The following is a 21269-nucleotide window of genomic DNA, read 5'->3' as shown; positions in this document are numbered from 1 at the left end:
ACAATGGGAAAGTAGTCAGCTTCACTCACCTGCAAGAACAGTACTCTATGGCTCCAGGCGAAAGATTCCAATATACTCAAATCAAACATGAAATTTAAACAGCCCTCCCCACAGCTGCGACGCTTCCAGAAGCCTCCCCTCAGAGGACCGATTGCTCACCGACCACCTCCACCAAAAAGTGACTTCACTGACATATAAAAAAAATATTAACAATCGACCGGACCCACTCCTGGAACTCTGGCAGCCCGAAGTGGAAGATATGGGCAATCCCGACTGGCGCGAGGCGCTCCCCTCACCTAAAGAGTTGGCAATTTCCTCTAGACTGCGTCTTGTGCAGTTTAAAATACTGTATAGGACTTATTACACACGGACGATACTACACAAGATGGGAGGGCTTCTGAACCTAGCTGTCTGAGCCTCTGCGAGGATGTAGGCACCTATTATCACACCTTATGGGAATGCCCGAAACTTGTGCCTTACTAGGAGGAAGTAGTAGGCACAATTGTAGAAGTCACCGGGAAACGGGATTCACTTGAGCCTCAGTGCTGCCTTCTTAATGCCTGGGGCACGACAGACCTTACCCCATGCAGAACGCCTATGGGCCACAACTGGCATGACGATAGCTAAAAGGAACATAGCGCAGAAGTGGGGAGCGGAAATAGTGCCAACAATAATACAGTGGTATAGAGACACTTTCGTGAATAGGAAATCGCCTCGCAAATGGGATAGGGTGTGGGGAAAGTGGAACACGCACAGAGGAGACATGTGTTCCCCCAGAAGATGATAGCTGCTCGGATGGAGACTTGTAATGTTGTGAGAATATAGCTGTATCAAAGTAAGATTGTTTTACAAAGAGACTGTAAAGAAATTACATTGAGATTGTAAAGTAACAAATGCAGATCTGTATTGTTATGTTCAACGGAAAAAAATAAAAAAATGATTTGCATATGGCTGAGTCCAAACTGTGATGGCATTGTGAGCAAAAGAATGATGGATTTAACTCAGGTCTCTTGACTAGGGGTGAGTGTTTGAAAAGTTTCAGCACTCCGCCCTTCGTCATGTTGTATTTGCTATGATTGCCCTAAGTGGACTTTTGTACACATGGCCCTAAGAGCATTTCGAGGCTATACTTAAAAGTAACATTAAATATCCTCTTCTCACAAACATTAATCTGACACTCTGCAACAATGTATTCCTTGTCTGATAGAAACACAATTGCTCTATTTAGAAATGTAGCAATTTTCCCTGAGAAATATAGGTATTTCCTGTTGATCTTCCATTATCTTTCTCAAACCACTGTCTTTGCTGTAGAGTGACAACCTCCATACAGGTCATTATTGACACTGTCTCCAAGTCTGACATGTTTACCTAAAGATCATTGTTTTCTAATTAGTTAATCTAACTTGTTTAACTGAAGCAAATCAAGACTACCACACCTAGAATACACACCCTCTAGACAGTGGCTATGAAAGAAAACAAAAGATGGCCGATCTCGGAGACTCCTGGTTCACAAACCAAACCCCTCTAAGAAGAATTTGGAACATTCCAACCTCGGAAAAATGACGGGCTCGGCATGCTGTTTTCAGCAATAAATTGGCTGTAGTGTTTTGTGGCGGGGCCCAAAGGTGGTGCGTCCTTCGTCTTTCACAGCCTCGAATGTTCCCTATTTTTAGCAACACATCTGGACACTTTTCTCATACCAGTGCAGTAAAAGATCATTCTATTGTGAATAATCATAAAACCTTTTTTATGGTGAGCGGCCTCTTATTTCATAGCAATATTGTGTTGGGAAGAAAGATCTGTGTACAGAAACCCTGAGTGAGGGCACGTTTGCAGATATATTTTCATACCTGCCCACTTACAAATTAATAAAACTTGTGAGGAGGGGGCGGGGCCTTGCAGGAGGTGGGGCCTCATGCCCAGAGCTATCTAAGAGGCAATCTGCCTCACACCAAGCCCCTCCCCCTTCATAAAATCAAAACAAAGATTCATTGAGGCTGTCACCGATGTCCCGGGATGTTTTCACACCTCTTAATGGAACACGGCTGGTTACTGCCTTCAAAAACGAGCTGAAATCCACTCATTAGAGTGGTTTTCAGCTCGTTTTCCCTGCCACCATGTGATTTCCTCACCAAGTGACCATGTTAAGGGAGCCAAATATCGCATGACACGCAATGGCACCGTGTGAGTTGGCAGATCTGCACTTTGTGTTTTCAGTGAGTTTTAACTGGAAAACAGGTGAGCCAGGGAGGGATTGAAACAATGTGGCTGACATGGAGAAGCACACATACGAGCCAGGAATAGTAGGGGCACAAAGAGTGAGAGGGTTAAAGGGGAGTAAAAACAGACGACGAACAGTAGAGTGCAGCACTGGGGTGCAGAGAAGCACACAGTGCTTTTGAGTGACATATTGAGATGCCGATTTACTACATTTTCACATGCGCAGTTCAACAGCCGCAAATGCTGCGCTGCACTGCATGAGACATAGATCACAAGAGATTTCCATATTTACAGAAATATGACACTATCCTCCCCTCTCTCTAGTGCTGATGCAAACATTTGCTGCTGTGCACCACACACACACCTTTGTCCTATAGTGCAAGGGTGTCTGTATGAGTCTAGCATAGATTTGTACTGGAATGATACCATTCCAGTACAAAATGCTATGCTTAGACTAACGTTACAACTGTTCCAACCTTGTATGTGTGCTGATAGTGCAGCACATATGCAAAGTCATAAAAGAAAGGAGAAATCAACACATTTCTCTGTGAAAGCAACTGGTTAAAGTGGGCACTATTTTTTGACAAACCATCTTGTCTACTTTTTTTAGTAAATTTTGTTTTGTGTCAGAAATCTTGGGTGGTTGTATGACAACGCCCATGCATCACCCATGGAATGTGCCCTTGGCGCTAAATAATACAAAGCAGCACTATGCTCTGCTTTGCAAGACTTTCGAGTGATTTTTCAAGTTTTGCACTGGAAAGTAAATTAATAAAAACAGAATTTGCATTGATTTGCATCACTTTTGTGATTCAAACACAGCACTAATCTGCTGTGGTGGAGGGAAGCTTACAAGAGAGTCCTCTGCAAAACAGCAGCATCCTCTGGACAAATCATATAATCTGCATGTGCCTAAAGAAAAAATTAATGTGAACTTGTGTAAGGTGATTGGCGCTCATGTACAGTGCTCTGATACCTTTGGGTTGGGTTGAGTTTGCACTATATAAACCAGTTGCATAAATAAACAATGTCAACATAAACATGTTTATCTGCCATCTGATCGCTGCAAGCAATCAGAGTCAATGTGGCATGAAAGACGAAGCTGCCCACTTTTGAACATGTCTCAGGGGGGACTGCGCATGAACTGTCCAGGAAAGTCCTAAAATACCAGCCATTTCTTTTTGCTTTAAGAGTCTCCGTTGGCCAGTTTGTGATAGAAAATAGGACTGTAAATAAAATCATATGTATTCATTTGTGATATAATGTTTCTATTTTTGTTTACTTCATTTATTAGTCATGGATCATGATCACAGCTCTAGAACACATTGAAAAGTGCTTTGTTTTTATATTTGCTGTTTAGGTATGTAGAGATAAAAGCCAAAAGTACAGGCCTTAAGTAATTTTGCTTATTTTTGTACTGGCTGGAACATTAATATACTGGTGGTGCCGGTAGAAAACCGGCCACTGGCAACCCTAGGTGCTCATGAAATTCTGACATGTCTGCCTACTCTGTAGTAATGCTGTCTGTGATGTCCCGACATCATGTCTCAACAGTGAATTCTGATTTCTGAGGATGTTCTGCAGACAGATTCCTCATCTTCAATATGTAAGTGGAAATCAAGACTTTCTGTAGCGAATGCATGGAAAACCACCATTCTCTGTCTGTATGAACATCAGAGAAAAATGGTGCCAATCTTTCTACATCTACAACTGACCAATGACGCCCTGCCAAACAAAACACAAATCAAAAAGCATACAATAATGTATTCAAAAGCATAAGAAAAAAAGCTCCTACGGTTCCTCTAGTAGAATTCCTGCCAGCAAAAAAGCTACAGCTGCCTTCAGCAAGCACTAAGAAAATTTCTTCAATACTCTGAAGATGAACAATCATAATATAAATAAATTCGCATGCCATTAAATGATTATACAAAAACTCACTTTGGGAAGCAATGGGCAGCTGAGACCACCCAGCGATCTGATATGAGTGTCCCTCCACAGGTGTGGTAGCCTTGGGGCCCGATGCTCACCTGCCAGGGCCAACGTCCAGGAAGAGCATCCCGCCACCCCACTGGCGTGCTTGACGCCTGCTGTGCAATGCAGACTGTGAACAAGAAAAAATGTCATTGTCATTGATAAAACAGCAGTGGGTCCATTTGGGAGACAGAGGTAACTCATCAATGACTGAGAGTTCTCTTCAGACTGTACATCTGTTAGCGAGAACAGATGTCTTAGGGCCTCGTTACCGGTGCCCAGGAGATATCTGATATTCCCCATTCCTAGAATTTTGATTACTTGGGGCCAGATAATTCCATGAGAAAGTGAAGAAATGACAAGAATTACATGTTTTCGGGGTATAACAAGAAGGAATCAATGTACTGTGTTGATGGCTGCAAATGGCATCTCCGGGTGGGATACCACTCACCCAGAGTGTTCCTGCTAAACCTATCATTCCAGTAGCCCTGGTAACTTTAGCTTCTCGCCACATGAGCATTAGGAGGCTACTCCCAATACGGGCCTTTAAAACTACAAATAATGTTTGTTTGTAATAGCTGCCACAGCTAAAGCATTATGCACAATACCTAGACACAACTGAAAAATGCAGAATTTGCTTTTCCATGAAGTTACATAATTCTGTAATGACAAGTCCTCTTCCTGAAACATGTTTTAAAGAATCAATTGTCTAAAAAACAAACACATTTTGATACTTAAGGGTGGTATAAAATGCATCAATTTAAACATCACAACTGAAGGCTTATCACTCACCAGGTGGAAGGAGAAGCAGGAGTCGAAGATAGCTAGTGTCCACCATGTCTCAATCTTCCACGGTGTCTTAGACAAAAGGTAATAACAGAGCACCTGCAAAGGCAAGGCAGGAAGAAGGAATAAAGGTTTCACTATTCCTTTGAGTGACAGGTTCTTGAATACCGCAGATCCAACTAACACATTCCAAGGGAATGGCGCAGGAATACATAATAAATCATCTATAAAGCTGAGCATCTTACAGACTGTGTTAGATTTGGGGGTTACTAGTTGGCACAGGTAGGTACTGGTGACAAGTTAGGGACCCTCTCCTCTAGTCAGGACAAGGGCATTACACACCTAAAATAACCCCTGCTCATCCTCTAGGTTAGTGGCACGAGCAGTCAAGGCTTATTCCAAAGGCGTTTTAAGTTAAGCAGTTGTGACCACATACAGTAACCCAGTGACAACACTACAAATGGACACCACACAGGTTTTATACAAAAAATAAGTAGACTTTATATAGAGTTACCACAAGACCATAAATGACAAAAATACACACTATGATTACTTTAAGATGGTAAGTTTAAGCTTAGTTCAGTTCAGTTCTGAGATGCGACACTCTGTGTCAATGTACCTTAAGGTGCGTTGTGCTTCCATGACAAGCACTGTCGCAGCGATGGGAAATGCAGCAAACTCAGGTGCTAAGAAATAAAGACGTGAAGATCTTCCAGATGCGGCATGCTTCTCAGGGATGCGAGAAACTCTCGGTTTGATGCATGGACTGCAGCGGCGACAACCTTACGATGCGACGGCACCAGCTCCAGCAGCGACGCTCTTCTCCACGATGCGTGAAGCTTACGCTCGATGCGACAACTACAGCGGCGACATCCAAGATGCCATGGCAGCAGCTCCGATGGCGGCCCGCTTCTCGGGGATGCGAGGTACTCTTAGTCGATGCGGTGCAATGCGACAGTTCCACCGGCGACACCCTCCTTCTTCGGAGTTGCGACTGTAGGCACAGTGACGGCAACACGCTCTGACCTCGTTGCGAGATTCTTTTCCTGATGCGGTGCAGTGCGACAACCACAGCGGCGACACCCTCCTTCGGAGTTGTGACGGCAGCAGCAGTGACGGCGACACTCATCCTCTTCGTTGTGGCACGCTTCTCTCCGATGTGGTGCAGTGCGACAGTTCCAGCGGCGACACCCTTCTTTCTCCAGAGTTGCGACGGCAGGCACAGCGACGGCGACACGCTTTTTCTCGTTGAGTCGCGCTTCCAGCTCCTTGCGACACGCAGTTCCTCAGAAGGCCCAAAACAGCAGCAGGCACTTCCGAAAGATCTCTGGGGAGTTGGGGGCTGAAGTCTGTTGTGCCTGAGACTTCAGCAGGAGGCAATCTCTTTTCCAAGCCCTTGGAGATCTCTTCACAAGTTGAAAACAAAGTACACAAAGTTCCTTTCTCCTTCCTTTGGCAGTAAGGCAACCACTGCAGGCCAATCCCCGAAGCAGCACTTTAGCTTGGGAATAGTCTCTCCTCAGTTTCTTCAGGTTCCTCTCCTCAGTCAAGGTTTCTTCTTGTAGTCCAAAGTGATCTAATTTCATGGGAGCAGGGTCCCAATATTTATACCCAGAAATCCTTTGTTCTCTGAGGGGAGAGGGGCCTTTGCCCAGTCCAAACCAGTTCTGAAGCACTCTGTTTACCAGACTTCTCCTTTCCTTTCACAGTGCAGGGCAAGCACATCAGAGGCCCCACAGGAGGTGGAGCCAGCATTGTGGAAGGCAAGTACAGTCCTGGAGCACTTTGGTCACAGGACTCCTTCTCTTCTTTCACTGTGCAGGGCAGAGACATCAGACGCACCACAGGGAGTGGAGCCAGCACTGTGGGGGGCGGGCACAGTCCTATTCAGGTCTCAGGTGTAACTCCTCCTTCCCATCTAGATGCAGATCTCTCTATTCACCACTGGGCTGACTCATTCTGTCTCCTGGAATCCCCCAGCCCGGTCACTCAAACTCCAGACAAAGAAATATACATCCGAGCAGAGGCAGGTTTGAAAGGTTAGGCAAGCAAATACCTACTTTCTAAAAGTGGTATTTGCAAACATAGAATATTAAAATAAACTTTAGTAAAAAATGTAATTTTTTATTCTCAGTTCAGGCATACTAAACTCGATTTTCTACATTGTTCTCTGAGCCTGTTAGGATTATAAAATGTAACATTTCTAACAGCCCATTCTGGCCTATGGAGAATAGGTAGCCTTGCAATAGTGAAAAACGAAAATGGCTGTAATTCACTATTAGGACATGCCACACACACCAGGGCTTGTCCTACCTTATACTTACAATGCACCCTGCCCTTGGGCCTACCATAGGGGTGACTTATATGAAGAAAAGGGAAGGTTTAGGGACTGGCAGGTCGGTGCACTTGCCCAGTCAGCATGACAGTACCAGACTGCACACAGGCTCTGCAATGGCAGACCTTAGACATATTTTATAAGGCTGCTTCTGTGGGTGGCACAACCAGTGCTGCAGGCCCAACAGCAGCATTTGGATTACACGCCCTGGCACACTCAGTGCACTAGAGTAGGGTCTGACAAGTAAACCAAAATAGCCAAAGATGGAATCACTGATTAATATATCAATTTACAATAGGGAGAGCATATGCACTTTAGCACTGGTCAGCAGTGGTAAAGTGCCCAGAGTCATAAAATAGCCAACAACTGGTCAGAAAAAATAGAGGAGCAAGGCAAAAGGTTCAGGGATGTCCCTGCAAAAAGGGCCAAGTCCAACAGACTGGCTCAGGGGTGAAAAGATGTTCATAATCATGGCAGGCTTGCGACAGCTATGCCCAGTTAATAATTTGTACAAGAGTGCATTCCAGGGCCCAAAGTTTCCCTCGGAAGCCCATCGGCCCCACACTTTTGAATGTCAGTGAGATGAATACCCAGGCTGTCTGGTTTTGATTTCACTTCACGCCTCGTTTATCCATCACCCTACTCTCCCTACCTAGTTTTCTAACACTTGAAGGTTCTCTTTCAACCCTGCTCTCTCCCTTTGTCACTGTTTTCCATCTTTCTCTTTCTCCTTCTTTCGCCCTTTGCTGTCTTTCTCTCCTCTTGATCTAGGTCTGTCGGAGGGTAGTCTAAAATACTGTATGTATGTGTATATGATTACCTGAGTGAGGGTTTCTGATTATGGGGAGAGGAGTTGGCCTAACGGCTAGGGCAGTCAACCTCGAATCTGGGGAACCAGGTTCGAGTCTCGGCAACAACGCTCAACATCCTGTGATTCTAGGCAGAACACTTAATCTCCCCCTGCCTAACAAAAATGAATGTGTGTCCTCATGTAACGCAACTGGTGCTATGTAAAGCACTCTGATATGCGAAACCGGGTCAAGTTCGCGCTATATAAAACTCTGTAAAAAGAAAAAACAACATATATATATAGTTGGTCAATATATTGATTTCTTTCTCCAAAACTTGGTGAGTAGTTTACCTAGTTTTGTAAGAGACACTAGTGAATTTTTGAAGAAAATAGATGACTTGGAATGGCAGGAGGATATGCTTTTAATAACTTTGGATGTTGAACAACTCTATACCAGCATATCCCATTCTTGTGGCTTAAACGCTGCAGCCCATTTTCTTGGTCAAAGGCCAATTGAGTTTTATGAACACAATAAGGTGATTCTAAGTCTAATGGAATGGTTTTTGTATAACAATTATTTTGCATTTGGAAAAGAGATATGGAGACAACTCAGGGGTGTGGTGATGGGAGCCTGCTTCTCCCCCAGCTACGCGTGTTTACACGTGGGCTGGTGGGAGGAGCAGGTTCTTAACGTAACACATCAGGTGTGGGTAAAAGAAAAAATTGTTACATTTTTGCGCTATATAGATGATATCTTTATAGTATGGCAAGGTGATGAAAAAGAAGCGTGTTCGTTTATTGATTAAATTAATGACAACGCTCTCAACTTAAAATTCACATCACACATTAGTACCAAACAGGTAGAATTTTTGGATGTCACAATCTATATCGATGACAACAAAAGAGTGCAGACTACCCTTCACAGAAAAACCACCGCGGGTAACACAACCCTACATGCCTCAAGCCTCCACCCACAGCACATCATTAACAGTATACCTTTTGGTGAAATTTTAAGATTAAAAAGAATATGCAGCTCTCAGGCAGACTTTGAAAAATGTGTTAAGGAATTGAAAATTCGATTAAAAGCTCGAGGCTACTCTGACCGTATGTTTGACCAGGCTTTGGCTAAAGCACAAACAAGAACAAGAGCTAGCCTATTTCCAGATAACACTATCAGCAATCCTGTAGTAGCAACCATGGAAGACAATACCACCACAAGTTGTCCCAGATTCATTACTGCCTTTAGCAATCAAGACACTAAAATCAGGCAGATTATTAATCGCAACTGGTCAACAGTGCTAACAGATAATGTACTTGGATGTATGCTTCCAAATAAACCACTAGTGACTTTTAGGAGAGCGCAAAGTATGGGAGCAATATTAGATCAAAGTAGTCGAGAACTTAAACAAAAAACTAGTTGGCTAGAACCTGCAGCGGGGTTTAGGAAATGCTCCAATTGCAGAGCTTGTCAATTTGGAGTGAATAAAACTCACTACAGTACCCCATTTAAGCCTGCTGAAATTCCGTTCGAGGCAACCATACCTGCAAAACGGATTATGCAGTTTATGTCCTGACGTGCACCTGTGGCCTTAATTATATAGGCAGTACAAAACAATAGGTGCACGTCAGGATCTTGCAGCACATCAGGGCTATCCTACACTCCGACCCAGCTTATACGGTGGCTCGCCATTTCCAAAGCACACACAATAAGGATATAAATTGCCTAACCTATTATGTAGTAGCATCAGTCCCTAAACTTAGGCGAGGTGGCAACCGAGAGCTCAAACTCAGACAGTTGGAATCCAAAATGATCCTCGAATATGACAGCAAATGGCCTAATGGGCTTAACAACACAGAGGATTTACGCAACTTTCTGTAAATATATTCATGTAATGACAGCCCGACACTTAATAGCATAACATCCACTTTAAAATACCCCTAGGTAGTCAGGTTCCCTGTTACCTAGAGAGGCACTCAGTTGCTTGAATTCCTGACCCTTATCTCTTGTTTCTATGATAAGAATTTCTGTGGCTAGTCAAGTTCCTTGTTAGCCACAGATTTACAATCTACAGTATTCCCCCGCTTCCCCATCCTTTTGATTGTGTATATAAACTAATTATTTCACTACAAAATCTTTTTGATATCAAATTTTAGCACTTTTTTACACAGGGTGTTTTCCACTTTTTTACATGGTAATTTATTTTACCAGCATGAAATGTTTTTATAGTGCTTCTTTTATATTGACAAAACAGAGATGTTTATCTATATTGTCAGATTAAGCATTCATGCATTCTATACACAGGTTGTTTTATCATGCACTTTATAGCACCTTAAATCAAATTTTCTCCTCTTGCACGAGTTGTTGCGTCACATGCATTTTAGACACTGATCCGATGGAATTAATATTTACACATTGTATTTTATCTGTCTTCCTATACCCAAATGATTTTTACAACATATTGATGTATGAGCGTCAAATACAATAGAATTTACACTGGATTTATCCAAGTATGTCGCAATTACAGTGGTTTTAATTTAAAATGTTAAATTATTTACATTCCGCTAAGTTATTAATTTTGTGTCACTTATTTGCGTATTTGCACTTGATGCTCTCTAAAATCTGAGTATGTTGTCCATGTCTATGGACATGTGATCTAACTGATGGCGAGGGGGAGGCGGATCTCACTGCATTATAAAAATGAAAAAGATACACTGGGTCATTGCAAGTGAACAAGGGCTTGTGAAGCCCGAAACGCGTATTGCCCTCTTTTACCAGCTGGCTATGCAATAAAAGATACCTGTGAACTGACTTGGTGGATCCGTCTCCTGCCTTGCTTCGCCGGTCCGTTTGGGGATTGGAGGTGGCGTTTGTGGAGTTTTCACACATATAATGTATGCAAAGTAACACTCCCAGGCACACAAACAAGGTAATGGCACACTAGACTGGGCAAACAAACAACTACTTCAATATAAGAAAATACATTTTTAATACGATAAAGAAAAATGATAAAAATCAATACATTGATCAAAATTGATAAAATGACATTGTATTAATACATATGTTTTCACAATAAAAGAAGAAATGATTCTTAAAAAAGTAGATGGTATCCTGTATTAAAAATGTATTTTCTTATATTGAATTAGTTGTTTGTTTGCCCAGACTAGTGTGCCATTACCTTGCTTGTGTGCCTGGGAGTGTTACTTTGCATACATTGTTTGCCCTGTCCCAGGATATTGATCCATATCAGGGGGTCCTTGTTGTTAACATAGTTTTCACGCATATATATATATATATATATATATATATATATATATATATATATATATATATATATATATATATATATATATATATATATATATCTCAACGGAGGTCCTGACACCTCATAAAAAAATGCATATGTGATTAAACCTTAATTCGGTACCCTAGCACATGCAGTATGATACCTCGCAAATTATATTCCGAACAGAGTTTGAATGGAAGAGGTGGGAGACTACCCACATAGCACTTCCACTTAAGTTACTTAAAGCCACTATTAGCCTGCCCATTTGAAAGTAACACTCCTCAATGCCAATCAACCCCAATAAGAGTAACACAATGAGCATGATAACACTGACATGCAGAATCTATCCCAACAGCACGCTGCTGGCACAAATCGCATCTCTTAACTCCACCTACGTACATTGGTATGTCAACGTTTTCCTGCTTCTAACCTACAACCAGAATGCTAATAATCATTCTGGAGAAGAGTACATACATGGAAAGAGAATGAATGCACAAAGAAGAGGAATTGAAACCCATGCTCTCGTAAAACTTCGATATTATAACAGTGGATAGTGTGCCATATTTGAGGGATCTGATGTCTAATCAGTAAAGGTTGCTGGAGAGTTCTGACTTTAAGTAGGTGGTATGGTGTGGTGAATATTTGGGTTTGCAACATGTTGTGAGTGGGTGGATCTTAAAATTATCAATGTGCTGTGGTTGACATCGGCAGTGAGGTCAACTATTTTTATGTTAAGGTTGAGTACCAAATACTAGGGTTGTCAAGAGAAGATAGGGCCCTGGAATGGGATGTGGATGCAAGTGGTGTGGTTGGATGGTATGTGATGTGCTATTTTGTGCAATTGGTGTTGTTGTGGTTGGGGAGTGATGAGCAGAGGTCTATTGCGAAACAGGGTGGTTTGTAATATGGTGAGCTAATGGATGAAATGGTGTGGTAAGACAAGGTGGCGTGTTTAATTTGTAGTTTAAGGTAGTCTACATAGTGTGATATGAGATGGTGTGGGCCAGCACTAGGTAGCATTAGTGGGCATGGAGTTTATATAGAGCAACAGTGCAGTGGATTGTGATGGCAGGATGGTGTAGTGCAATACTATTTTAGTTTGGCAAGTGATATAGCTTGTTAGGTTATTGGTGTGCTGAACATTGTGGTATGATAGTGTTGGGACAGGCGACATAAGTGGGAGCTCCCCTCCATCTCACTGACCATCATCCTGGAGCCAGATCAGCATGGATCTAGTTGCTATTGATGGTCCCAGACTCTGGAGCTAAGGGCTTCCTCTTTCTTCCTGGTCAAGTAAAAGTTCAAATAAGCTACTGAAGCTATGCTGGCCTGCCTTGCTGCTCCTGACCACGTTTGCCCGGCAGCCCTATAGCCATGCATAGGAGTACACATACACAGACACCACACAATGAAGCCTTTTCTCTCCTTCAGTATAGAGCAGAAGAGGTCTGCCACAATAAAGCATATTTACAAGTGTAGGTCAGCTTGCCAGTGATCCTGCTGGTGAGTTCACTCACTTCCTGCTGTCACTGATGCTTTGTTGGCAGACCCAGCTCACTTGGGAGAGAGACTGAGAGGGACCTAAATGATCCAGGCTGAGGCCTTATGGCTGTGGACTTCAAGCCAATAAAGCGGTCAGCCTGTGGGCTGCATTTCCTTATTATCAATGCTGGTCCCTCCTGACTGAGGAGTCACTGATTTGGAGGATCTGTGCCCTAACTCCCATTACTGTCCCAGGAAACTTGACACCACCAAGCCCCTAACAGGGACAAAGACTTAGCTCTCCAAACACTGTAATTCAATTATCAAAATTCTGCAGCACTTATTTCACTTGCAACTTACTCTTGCTCTATGTTTTGATTATCACTGTATTTCGTGCTCTTTCTGCCTTTTTAGGTATTTTGTATCAATAGGACCCTACATCGCAGAGGCATGCAAACCTAATATAAAATCACCCAGCTTTGACTGGAGAATTCTTATCCTAAATTTTAAGTTCTTGACAGAGTAGTAATCACGAACTGTACATTTGAAAACACTTCTTCAACCCTTCCATTGTTACAGTGAAGTATTTTGTTTTGTGTCATATCTTATCGTTTACAGGGTTCTAACGCTTGTTATCATTTTGTAATTTCAAATAGTAAATATGAACTACATCCAATGGCCCTGGTTTTATTGCTGCATTGTGTTGCATTACAGTTTTATTGTGGATTACATTTCGAGTTCTTTATATTAATTGGTCCTCTTTGTTCTGTAAATATATTTACATAGTTTGTCATAATATTTATTTATTTATTTATTTATTACGTCAGTTTGCCTTAGACAGACCATGCACTATACATATCAAAATGTACATACTTCTTAAATGTGATAACTGTCACACCGGCATCATTGGCTTGGTTTTCCCCGGTATTTTTGCCTTTTGCCTCCTGTGTTTTTGCTGTGTTCGACTTCGTTTTGCTGGTCTAGATCATTTGGGCACTTTGCCACTGCTGTTAATTGCCAAAGTGCAAGTGCTCCCTTTGTAAATTGTTGTTATGGATTGGTGATTCCTTGATTGGCATATTTGATTTACTAGCCAGTCCCTAGTACAGTGCACTGTGCGTGCCCAGGGCCTATAAATCAAATGCTGTCATGTATTTCCTGTGAAACAGGATATAGAACGACTGAAAGTCCGTGACCGCTCCTTACTAAGCTTCACAGCGGGAAGATTGCAGCACATTTGGGACATAGAAACAGTTTGAAAGTAAGTAAATAGCCTCTCTCAAATGCACCATTCTTGTGTTTAAATCGCATGTAGTAATATAAGTGTGTCATTCTTCCAGATATGTGTGTCCGGTAGAAATCGGCTGACTAGATTGAAATTCATTTATGTTTATATACACCCCCAAGTAAGTGCACCCTCCGTTAAATGGCTATAAATTCACAAGACAAAATGTTGTGTGACACTAAAGCGCTCATTCATTTTTCTGTTTTAGTTAGTGCGGTAGTGCACCAAGATTCAAAATTCTTCACGAAATATTGTAGCAACGAACAGAAGCAGAAGAATTATTCTTTCTGCTTCCTCCTGCCAATACAACCGTAAGTGTAATGCAAACACAAAACTGATTTAATAGAAAATGCAGCAACAGTGACAGGCATACTGATTGATAGTGTTGTGTTCTTTTTAGGTCCTGAGAAGTGAGACAGCAGATTAAAGTTAAAAGCACAGCATGTGCACAAACTTCTCTCAGGTATTAAGAGCTTTACAAAAATGGTGAATTAAAATATGTACACCAATAGGGACGTTTAGTTTTAGGTAACTTGTTTTTATTCAATTTTAATTTATAGGTTACACCGTGCCCAGCCCTGATGAAAATCCCGTAAATACTAACTGGGATTGGAAACGCGTCAGCATTTCCCCCTTGTTTTCACCACAAAGGGTATCCAGAAAATTCTGGACCTCTGGAGAGAGTGCATGAGCCCCCCACAGAGTAGCATCTTTCCCGTGTGGGGACAGTTCCCACATATGTGCCAAGTTAAAGAGCCTTTAGGAATTGCTCAGTATTAAGAGTGGAACCCATTTACTCCTGGTGTAATTCTCTTGAATTTTTGTATTTTGTACATTTATGTTGTTGATGATATCTGAGTGCACATTTATATTGTGATATCATTGTATTTTTCACTTAACACTTATATGCACACCACATGTTTTGTATCTGAAATGTATTCAACTCAGACATGAGTTAAATGTCTACAAACAATGTGTTGAACATGTTAAGAATTGTGATTCAAATACTGAAAGCTTATGAACGTAAAAGTCTTTGCTTTTTGTCCGCCTAAATACATAGCGGTACAAAAATTGATAGCCAGGTTGTTTTTCTCTTTTACAAGTTATATATACGTCCATACCTGGCAACCTCTGGACGAAAACACCTTAGGTTGCTTCCTAGTGGGCTGCAGCACTGTTTGTGCCACCCACATAAGAAGCCTTTAAATGTAACTCAAGCCTGCCATTGCAGAGCTGGTGTACAGTCTGGTACTGTCTTGTCGACCTGGCATGCCACACCCTGATGTGTGTGGCATGTCATGATAGTGAAGTACTGCCAATTTGATTTTTTATTATTGCAAGACTATCTGTTCCCAACGGATAGAATTGAGAGGTTGCTTATAACATCTTATAAGCATAACTACCCCTGGGAACAAGATAAGAAAATAAAGTTTGATATGCCTTTAGTGAGGGTGATTTTTACTTTCTGGGTTTGAAAATACCACTTTTAGAAAGGAGGTATTTTCTTGCTTAGCTATCCAGTGGGCCTCTGCTAGGTTTGTATAGTGCATGTCAGGCTTTGGAATGGAGGAGCAGTGGCTCCAGAGGGTCTGATGAGTCAGGACTGGGCTGAGTAGACCTGGGCTGCTTCTAGAGTGAGGGGGTGGATTTCCTTTCACCTGAATGGGCCTGGTCTGCCTTCCACAATGTTGTCTCCACCTCATGCCAGGAAGCTGCACCAGAGAGGACAGAACTGGTTTTGACTGAGCATAGGGCTTCTCTGCCACCAGAGAACACATTATTTTGTAGTATAAATATGGGGGCCCAGACCCCAGAACTTTAGATCACTTCTGGGAATCAAGAGAAACCTTTGCCAAGGAGAAGAGCCAGAGAAGCTGAGGGGGAATACTGCCCCTGTGCTATTTTGCTGTCTGGGGTTGGCCTGCAGTGGCTACTTGCTACCAAGGAAAGGAGAAGGACGTTGCTGTTTTCTATGTCCTCTGCTTGAGGAAGATGTTCAAGAGCTTGAAATAGAGCTTGCCTCCTGTTCTGAAGCCTCAGGGACATAAAGACCTAATTTCTTCTGTTTTGCTGCATCAGGAACTGCTGTTTCAGCTGCCACAGAAGAAAATTAAAACACCAACGAGCAATGCTGTAGCCTGCACCAAAGCAGTGGGAACCGCTCGTGAAGAGCACGATGCACCACCCTGACTTGCACCACCTGCTGATGCTGTGCCGCATTGACTCAGAAGCCGTCACTGAGGCCACTGCCGCTGAATCAAAGGACACCACTTGTGACGTCCCTGATGCACTGTCCCGATTCGCACAGCAGCCCTGACTTCACAGACGCCAGTTCTTCATCAACGCCGAGCCAATACTCAACATGGCTGACTCCCGAATCCATCGACACCGCACCGTCCAGTAAGGAACCGAGGCTTCACCTCCCCTGGAGTCCCTGGGGTCATAAGGAACCAATGCCGCCCGGCACCAACGAAGCATCACCTCCCAGACGCCATGGACCGTGTTTGCTTTCACTGTTTTCAACGTACTGTTCTTTGGGAATCTGCTTGTATCTGCGCCTGATGCCGCGCACTTCGTGGTGGGTGCAGTACTTTGGGATTTTCATCTGTCACAATGTGCTAATAACTCCAGGTGGAGTTATGTGTTGCTACAAACTTTATTTGAATGAATAACCTATTTTGAATAATATTTTCAAAGCTGTATTGTGGATTGTTGTCATTTAGGGCCAGATGTAGGTAAATCTAATTTACCGACTCATAAATACCAAATTTTACCGATTCGGTATTTATGAATCGGTAAATTAGAAGGAGGGAGATGTAGGTAAATATTTTTGGGGAATTACCGAATCTGTAAGATTTGGTATTTACCGATTCGGTAAATACCGAATCGGTATTCCCCATTGATTCCTATGGGCTTTTGAGCCCATAGGAATCAATGGGAAATACCGATTCAGTATTTACCGAATCGGTAAATACCGAATCCAGCAAGGGTGCAGGGGGTGTCACTTTGACACCCTCTAGCCCCCCAAGGGCAGGCTTGTGTGCCATGTGGCACACATACATGCCCTAAGGGCATGTCTGTGTGTCACATTGCACAGGTGTGCATGCACAGATGTGCAGGCACACCTGAATTCCGTATTTTACCACCCAATAGGATTGGGTGGTAAAATACCGACTCTTAAGGGCCTGTGGCAATCTGTGGAGTGCCACCTACATCTTGATTTACCGAATCGGTAAAAATACCGATTCAGTATTTTACAGAATCGGTAAATTTATTGATTCGGTAACTTTACCGATTCTGTAAAATCATGGGCCCCTACATCTCAATCACCAATTACCGGTCGGTAACGGCCGAATTCGGCCGTTACCGACCGGTAATTGGTGACCTACATCTGGCCCTTAGTCTTGTTTTGGTTTAGATAAATATTACATATTGTTTTCTAAACTGCTGTGGTGTCCATCTGTAGTGTTTTCACTGTATTACTGTACGTGTTCCCATATGCTTTACACACTCCCTTTGAGATAAGACTGTCTGCTCAAGCCAAGCTACCAAGGGGGTGTGCAGGGTTTATTTTAGAAGTGTACCCTTACCCTGACTAGGAAGAATGGTCCCTACTTGGACAAAGGTGCAAATCGCTAGCAACTAGAGACCCCATTTCTAACAATAACAAACTACAATAATTAAAGCATAACATATACAATAAGAAGCTGATATTTAGGAAACAGCCAACTCTAAAAATACTAATAATTTAAAACGTAATTCGCTGAAGCAGATCCATGTGACATGAATTGAAAAGCTGCATAAATCATTACAGATCACCGGATCAGATTCAATAGCTAATAAAGATACTTTTCAAAAGGCCCTAACATATGAAAGTGCTAGTGCCTGGCCAATGATCAGATCTGGAAACTTGGCTATTGTAGGAACACATTATTAAATCTAGCCATAATGACATCAATTGGTAGGCCACATAGATGATTTTTGAACCAACCAACAAGCTGACTCACTATTAGAGTGCATCCCGAGTGGCCCTAACAATACAAAAAAAGTGCTCGTACATAGTCATCAACCTGCTCTAAAGTGCTTATACCTTGGATTATCACATCAAAAATTTTAAATCATTTATCAAAGGTCACATCAGTTAAATATCCCCTCAGCAACCCCACAGCAATTATAGGTGACTGGAGGCCAATCAACGATATGTACAGGTAAAATTAAAAAGTAAGAACACATTCCTTAAACAACAGCATTAGTTCAACTGTCTAGTTACTCTCCAAGCAGCAGATATGTATGAAGATACTTGATTAATAATCTAGTCGCAATCAGTGTGCATACACAATGTCAAAGCTTCCTTGCAATTTCTTATTGCATATGCAATAAAAAGTGGACCAAGATATTCTCTTCAAGTTTTAACGTAAAAGTACAAAGCAGCATTGGGGCATAATCTCAAGGAACTATTGTCGTGTTATCAGCACTTTATCGCTGCCAGTTACCATAAAACTAACGCCCCATTCACAAGCTGGTTCTAACAGCCCATATCACCAATTTACCTGCGATAGCAGCCGCAAAAAACATTGCCACAAAGGACCCCCGCAACGATTGCTAATGAGATGCAGACTAGGCGTACCCATGCAAAAAGCTGCGACAACACCACTCTGCAACATTCTCAACGACTAGCCAGATTGGCGACAAGAACACCTGATCTGACATGGTGTAAAGTCGGACGACAGGCTGCACCAGAAAATTGAGCCAAGGCCAGAGCCACATCTGAAGGGCAACAGATGCCATGGAGCAACTGATCACACAGGCCGGACACCCAAGAGGACCACAACATCCACCGCCACCACTCCCAGGACAACCCCCTGGACCCTCACCACTCCCCCGGACCAACACTGAGGCATCACAAACAAAGACAGCGACCCTCAGAAAACGCACCAACCTCACAGACCCAACACTAGAGAATGCCATTGCCCACTACAGGCTCAAAGGGACAACCGTCTTCCACATCCTGACCACCATTGCCTACAGGCTGATGGTACAAACACAGTAGACAACCAACATACCACCTCAGACAAATCTGCTGGCCGTGCTGTACTTGTGGGCCACAGGTACACTCCAACCAACAACCGCCAGAGTCGGAGGAGTTTCACAGCCAGCCCAATACAAGTTCCACACATTAGTCGTAGGTGACATCATCAGCATGATACCCTGCTCAACACTCCAGGTGCCCCAACCTCAGTGCACTGCAGCTCACTGACACTTCTGTATGCATATTGGGTGACCTCTGTCCTTGCTCCGTACACCTCCATGATGCTCCGCAGTTGTTTCTGTGATGCTGGTGTTTTCTGTTTCCGTTTTCATAGTGTTCATTGTTCAAGTTGTCGCCAGCACCACCACTCCATGAGGGCTGGCTTACACTCACCTCACACACATCCAGCACAGGCGTCACTGTACATGTGACCCTGATAATAAAGGGTTCGGCCGCATGTGCCCGTAGCCAGTTCCACAAACTATCTGCGTGTGTCCGTATGGTCATGATGCGTGCATGAGGGCCCGGCCCCTACAACATTACATTGTGCTGTGTCAGTGGATGCAAACATGTAATCGCAGACAACGGGTTAGTGCTTGGACATGTAGCTTTGTCGTCACCCACTCAATACGTAAGAGGAGTGGACTGGGCCGTCGTACGCAGGTCCAGCGTGGGTGTGTGAATGATGATTGTGTGCCTCTGTGTGTGGTTCTGTACTGGAAATGTGCAACTGCAGTGTGTCTCTGTTGCAGTGTGGGACTCCTTTGTGGGGTGTAGGTGGTCCCTGAAGGGAATTAGACACCCACATATGTGATCTAGTTCGTCTTCCATGGGTTTAGACCCCACCCACACTTGTTCAGCTACCCCCTTTTGGAATTCTGACACCTGGCATTGGAATGCCATGTGTGGCTCAGTGAAGTGTTGGGGGCCAGATGTGCTGGCGGGTGCTTCCTGCTGTGTGGTCTGTGCAAGGGCTGGGTTCTACTCTATGTCACTAGGCTACCCTGGTCCTGGTGGTGGGTTGCCTGACATATCCATTGGCTGTTGTAGGGAGTTGGTGTCAAGAATGTGGTGGTCCTCTCCAGCATCACTGTTGAGTTGTCTTCTCTGCTCTGCTGGAGGTGTTGTTTGTCCGCTTGCAATGTGAGGGGGGATGCATGTATGCCATTGTGCTCATCTCCCCCGTCCCTCCAGTCCCTGGTCGTTACTCACCCTGTTGGTGTTGTGTCAGGTCTCCCAACTCCATGCACCATCTCCACACTGATGACGGTGTCCTCCATTTCCTCCAGCTCCCCCTGTGGCGCAGTACTCCCACCTCCTGTCGCCGTTGCTGCCTTCCTGTTGGCAGCGGTTTTGTGCTTGGTTTTGCTTTTCACATCATGCCAGAGCCTCTTGGCCTCCTCCATTGACCTCCTCGACACTCCGACTGTATTCACGTTGGTTTAATTTTGGGTCAGTTGATGGTGGTGTTCTGTCACCTCTGTGACTCTGATTTGGCTTTGCTGTGCACTGCACCCCGTCTTCCTCTTCCTCTACTCCTTGCCCTTCCCGACCCCGGGGTTCCTTGCTGGTGGTCTGTGGGGCTTGTGGGGTTCGCGTTGGGCTCTGCACTTGGTCCGGGTGCATCCATGGTGCTACGCACTTTGAATTGTTATTGGTGTGTTCTTTTTGTTGCTTTTATAGTGCTTTTTCCCGCATGACGTGTGGGATTTGCAGGCCTGTCACTGGTTTTCGCTGCTTTTTTGTATCGCGATTGGCCTCATCCCATCTTTTGCGGCATCGCATTGTCTTTGTCGGGGACATTTGGCACGTTGTCGTGGGCCTATCGCAAAGTACCACCGTGTTGTGAATACTGAGTTAACACAGCGTTGTTTTCCCGCAATAGACTGCAATATGAAGAGTTGCGTTAATCTAATTTTGAAGTAATTATAACACATTTTTGAGAATATGCCCTATAAAGTACGAATCTGCCCGCTCAAAGTCACCGCCAAACTTTTTCCATGAGCTTGTGTATTGCTTCACAGGCAGAGTATCAAGCTTGAAATTAATATACAATGAATTTTTGAAAGAGGGATACGGTTTGTCCA

The 21269-nt window shown here is 43.4% G+C and overlaps 1 protein-coding gene across 1 annotated transcript in view; it reads right to left on the bottom strand.

The window, feature by feature from the left end:
- The window catches only part of LOC147703593 (uncharacterized), a 187145-nt gene that overhangs the window by 151038 nt on the left and 14838 nt on the right, over window positions 1-21269 (bottom strand). Inside the window, exon 2 of the mRNA XM_086929521.1 lies at window positions 4159-4321. Within this exon, the coding sequence (XP_086785647.1) occupies window positions 4159-4321 (163 nt within the window). The remainder of the gene's footprint in view (window positions 1-4158; window positions 4322-21269) is intronic.

The sequence above is a fragment of the Lissotriton vulgaris genome, chromosome 7 (genome assembly GCF_964263255.1).
Source record: "Lissotriton vulgaris chromosome 7, aLisVul1.2, whole genome shotgun sequence".
NCBI classification, from domain to species: Eukaryota; Metazoa; Chordata; class Amphibia; order Caudata; family Salamandridae; genus Lissotriton; species Lissotriton vulgaris.
The sequence above is the reverse complement of the archived record's forward strand: the minus strand, read 5'-3'. Positions and strand labels throughout refer to the sequence as shown.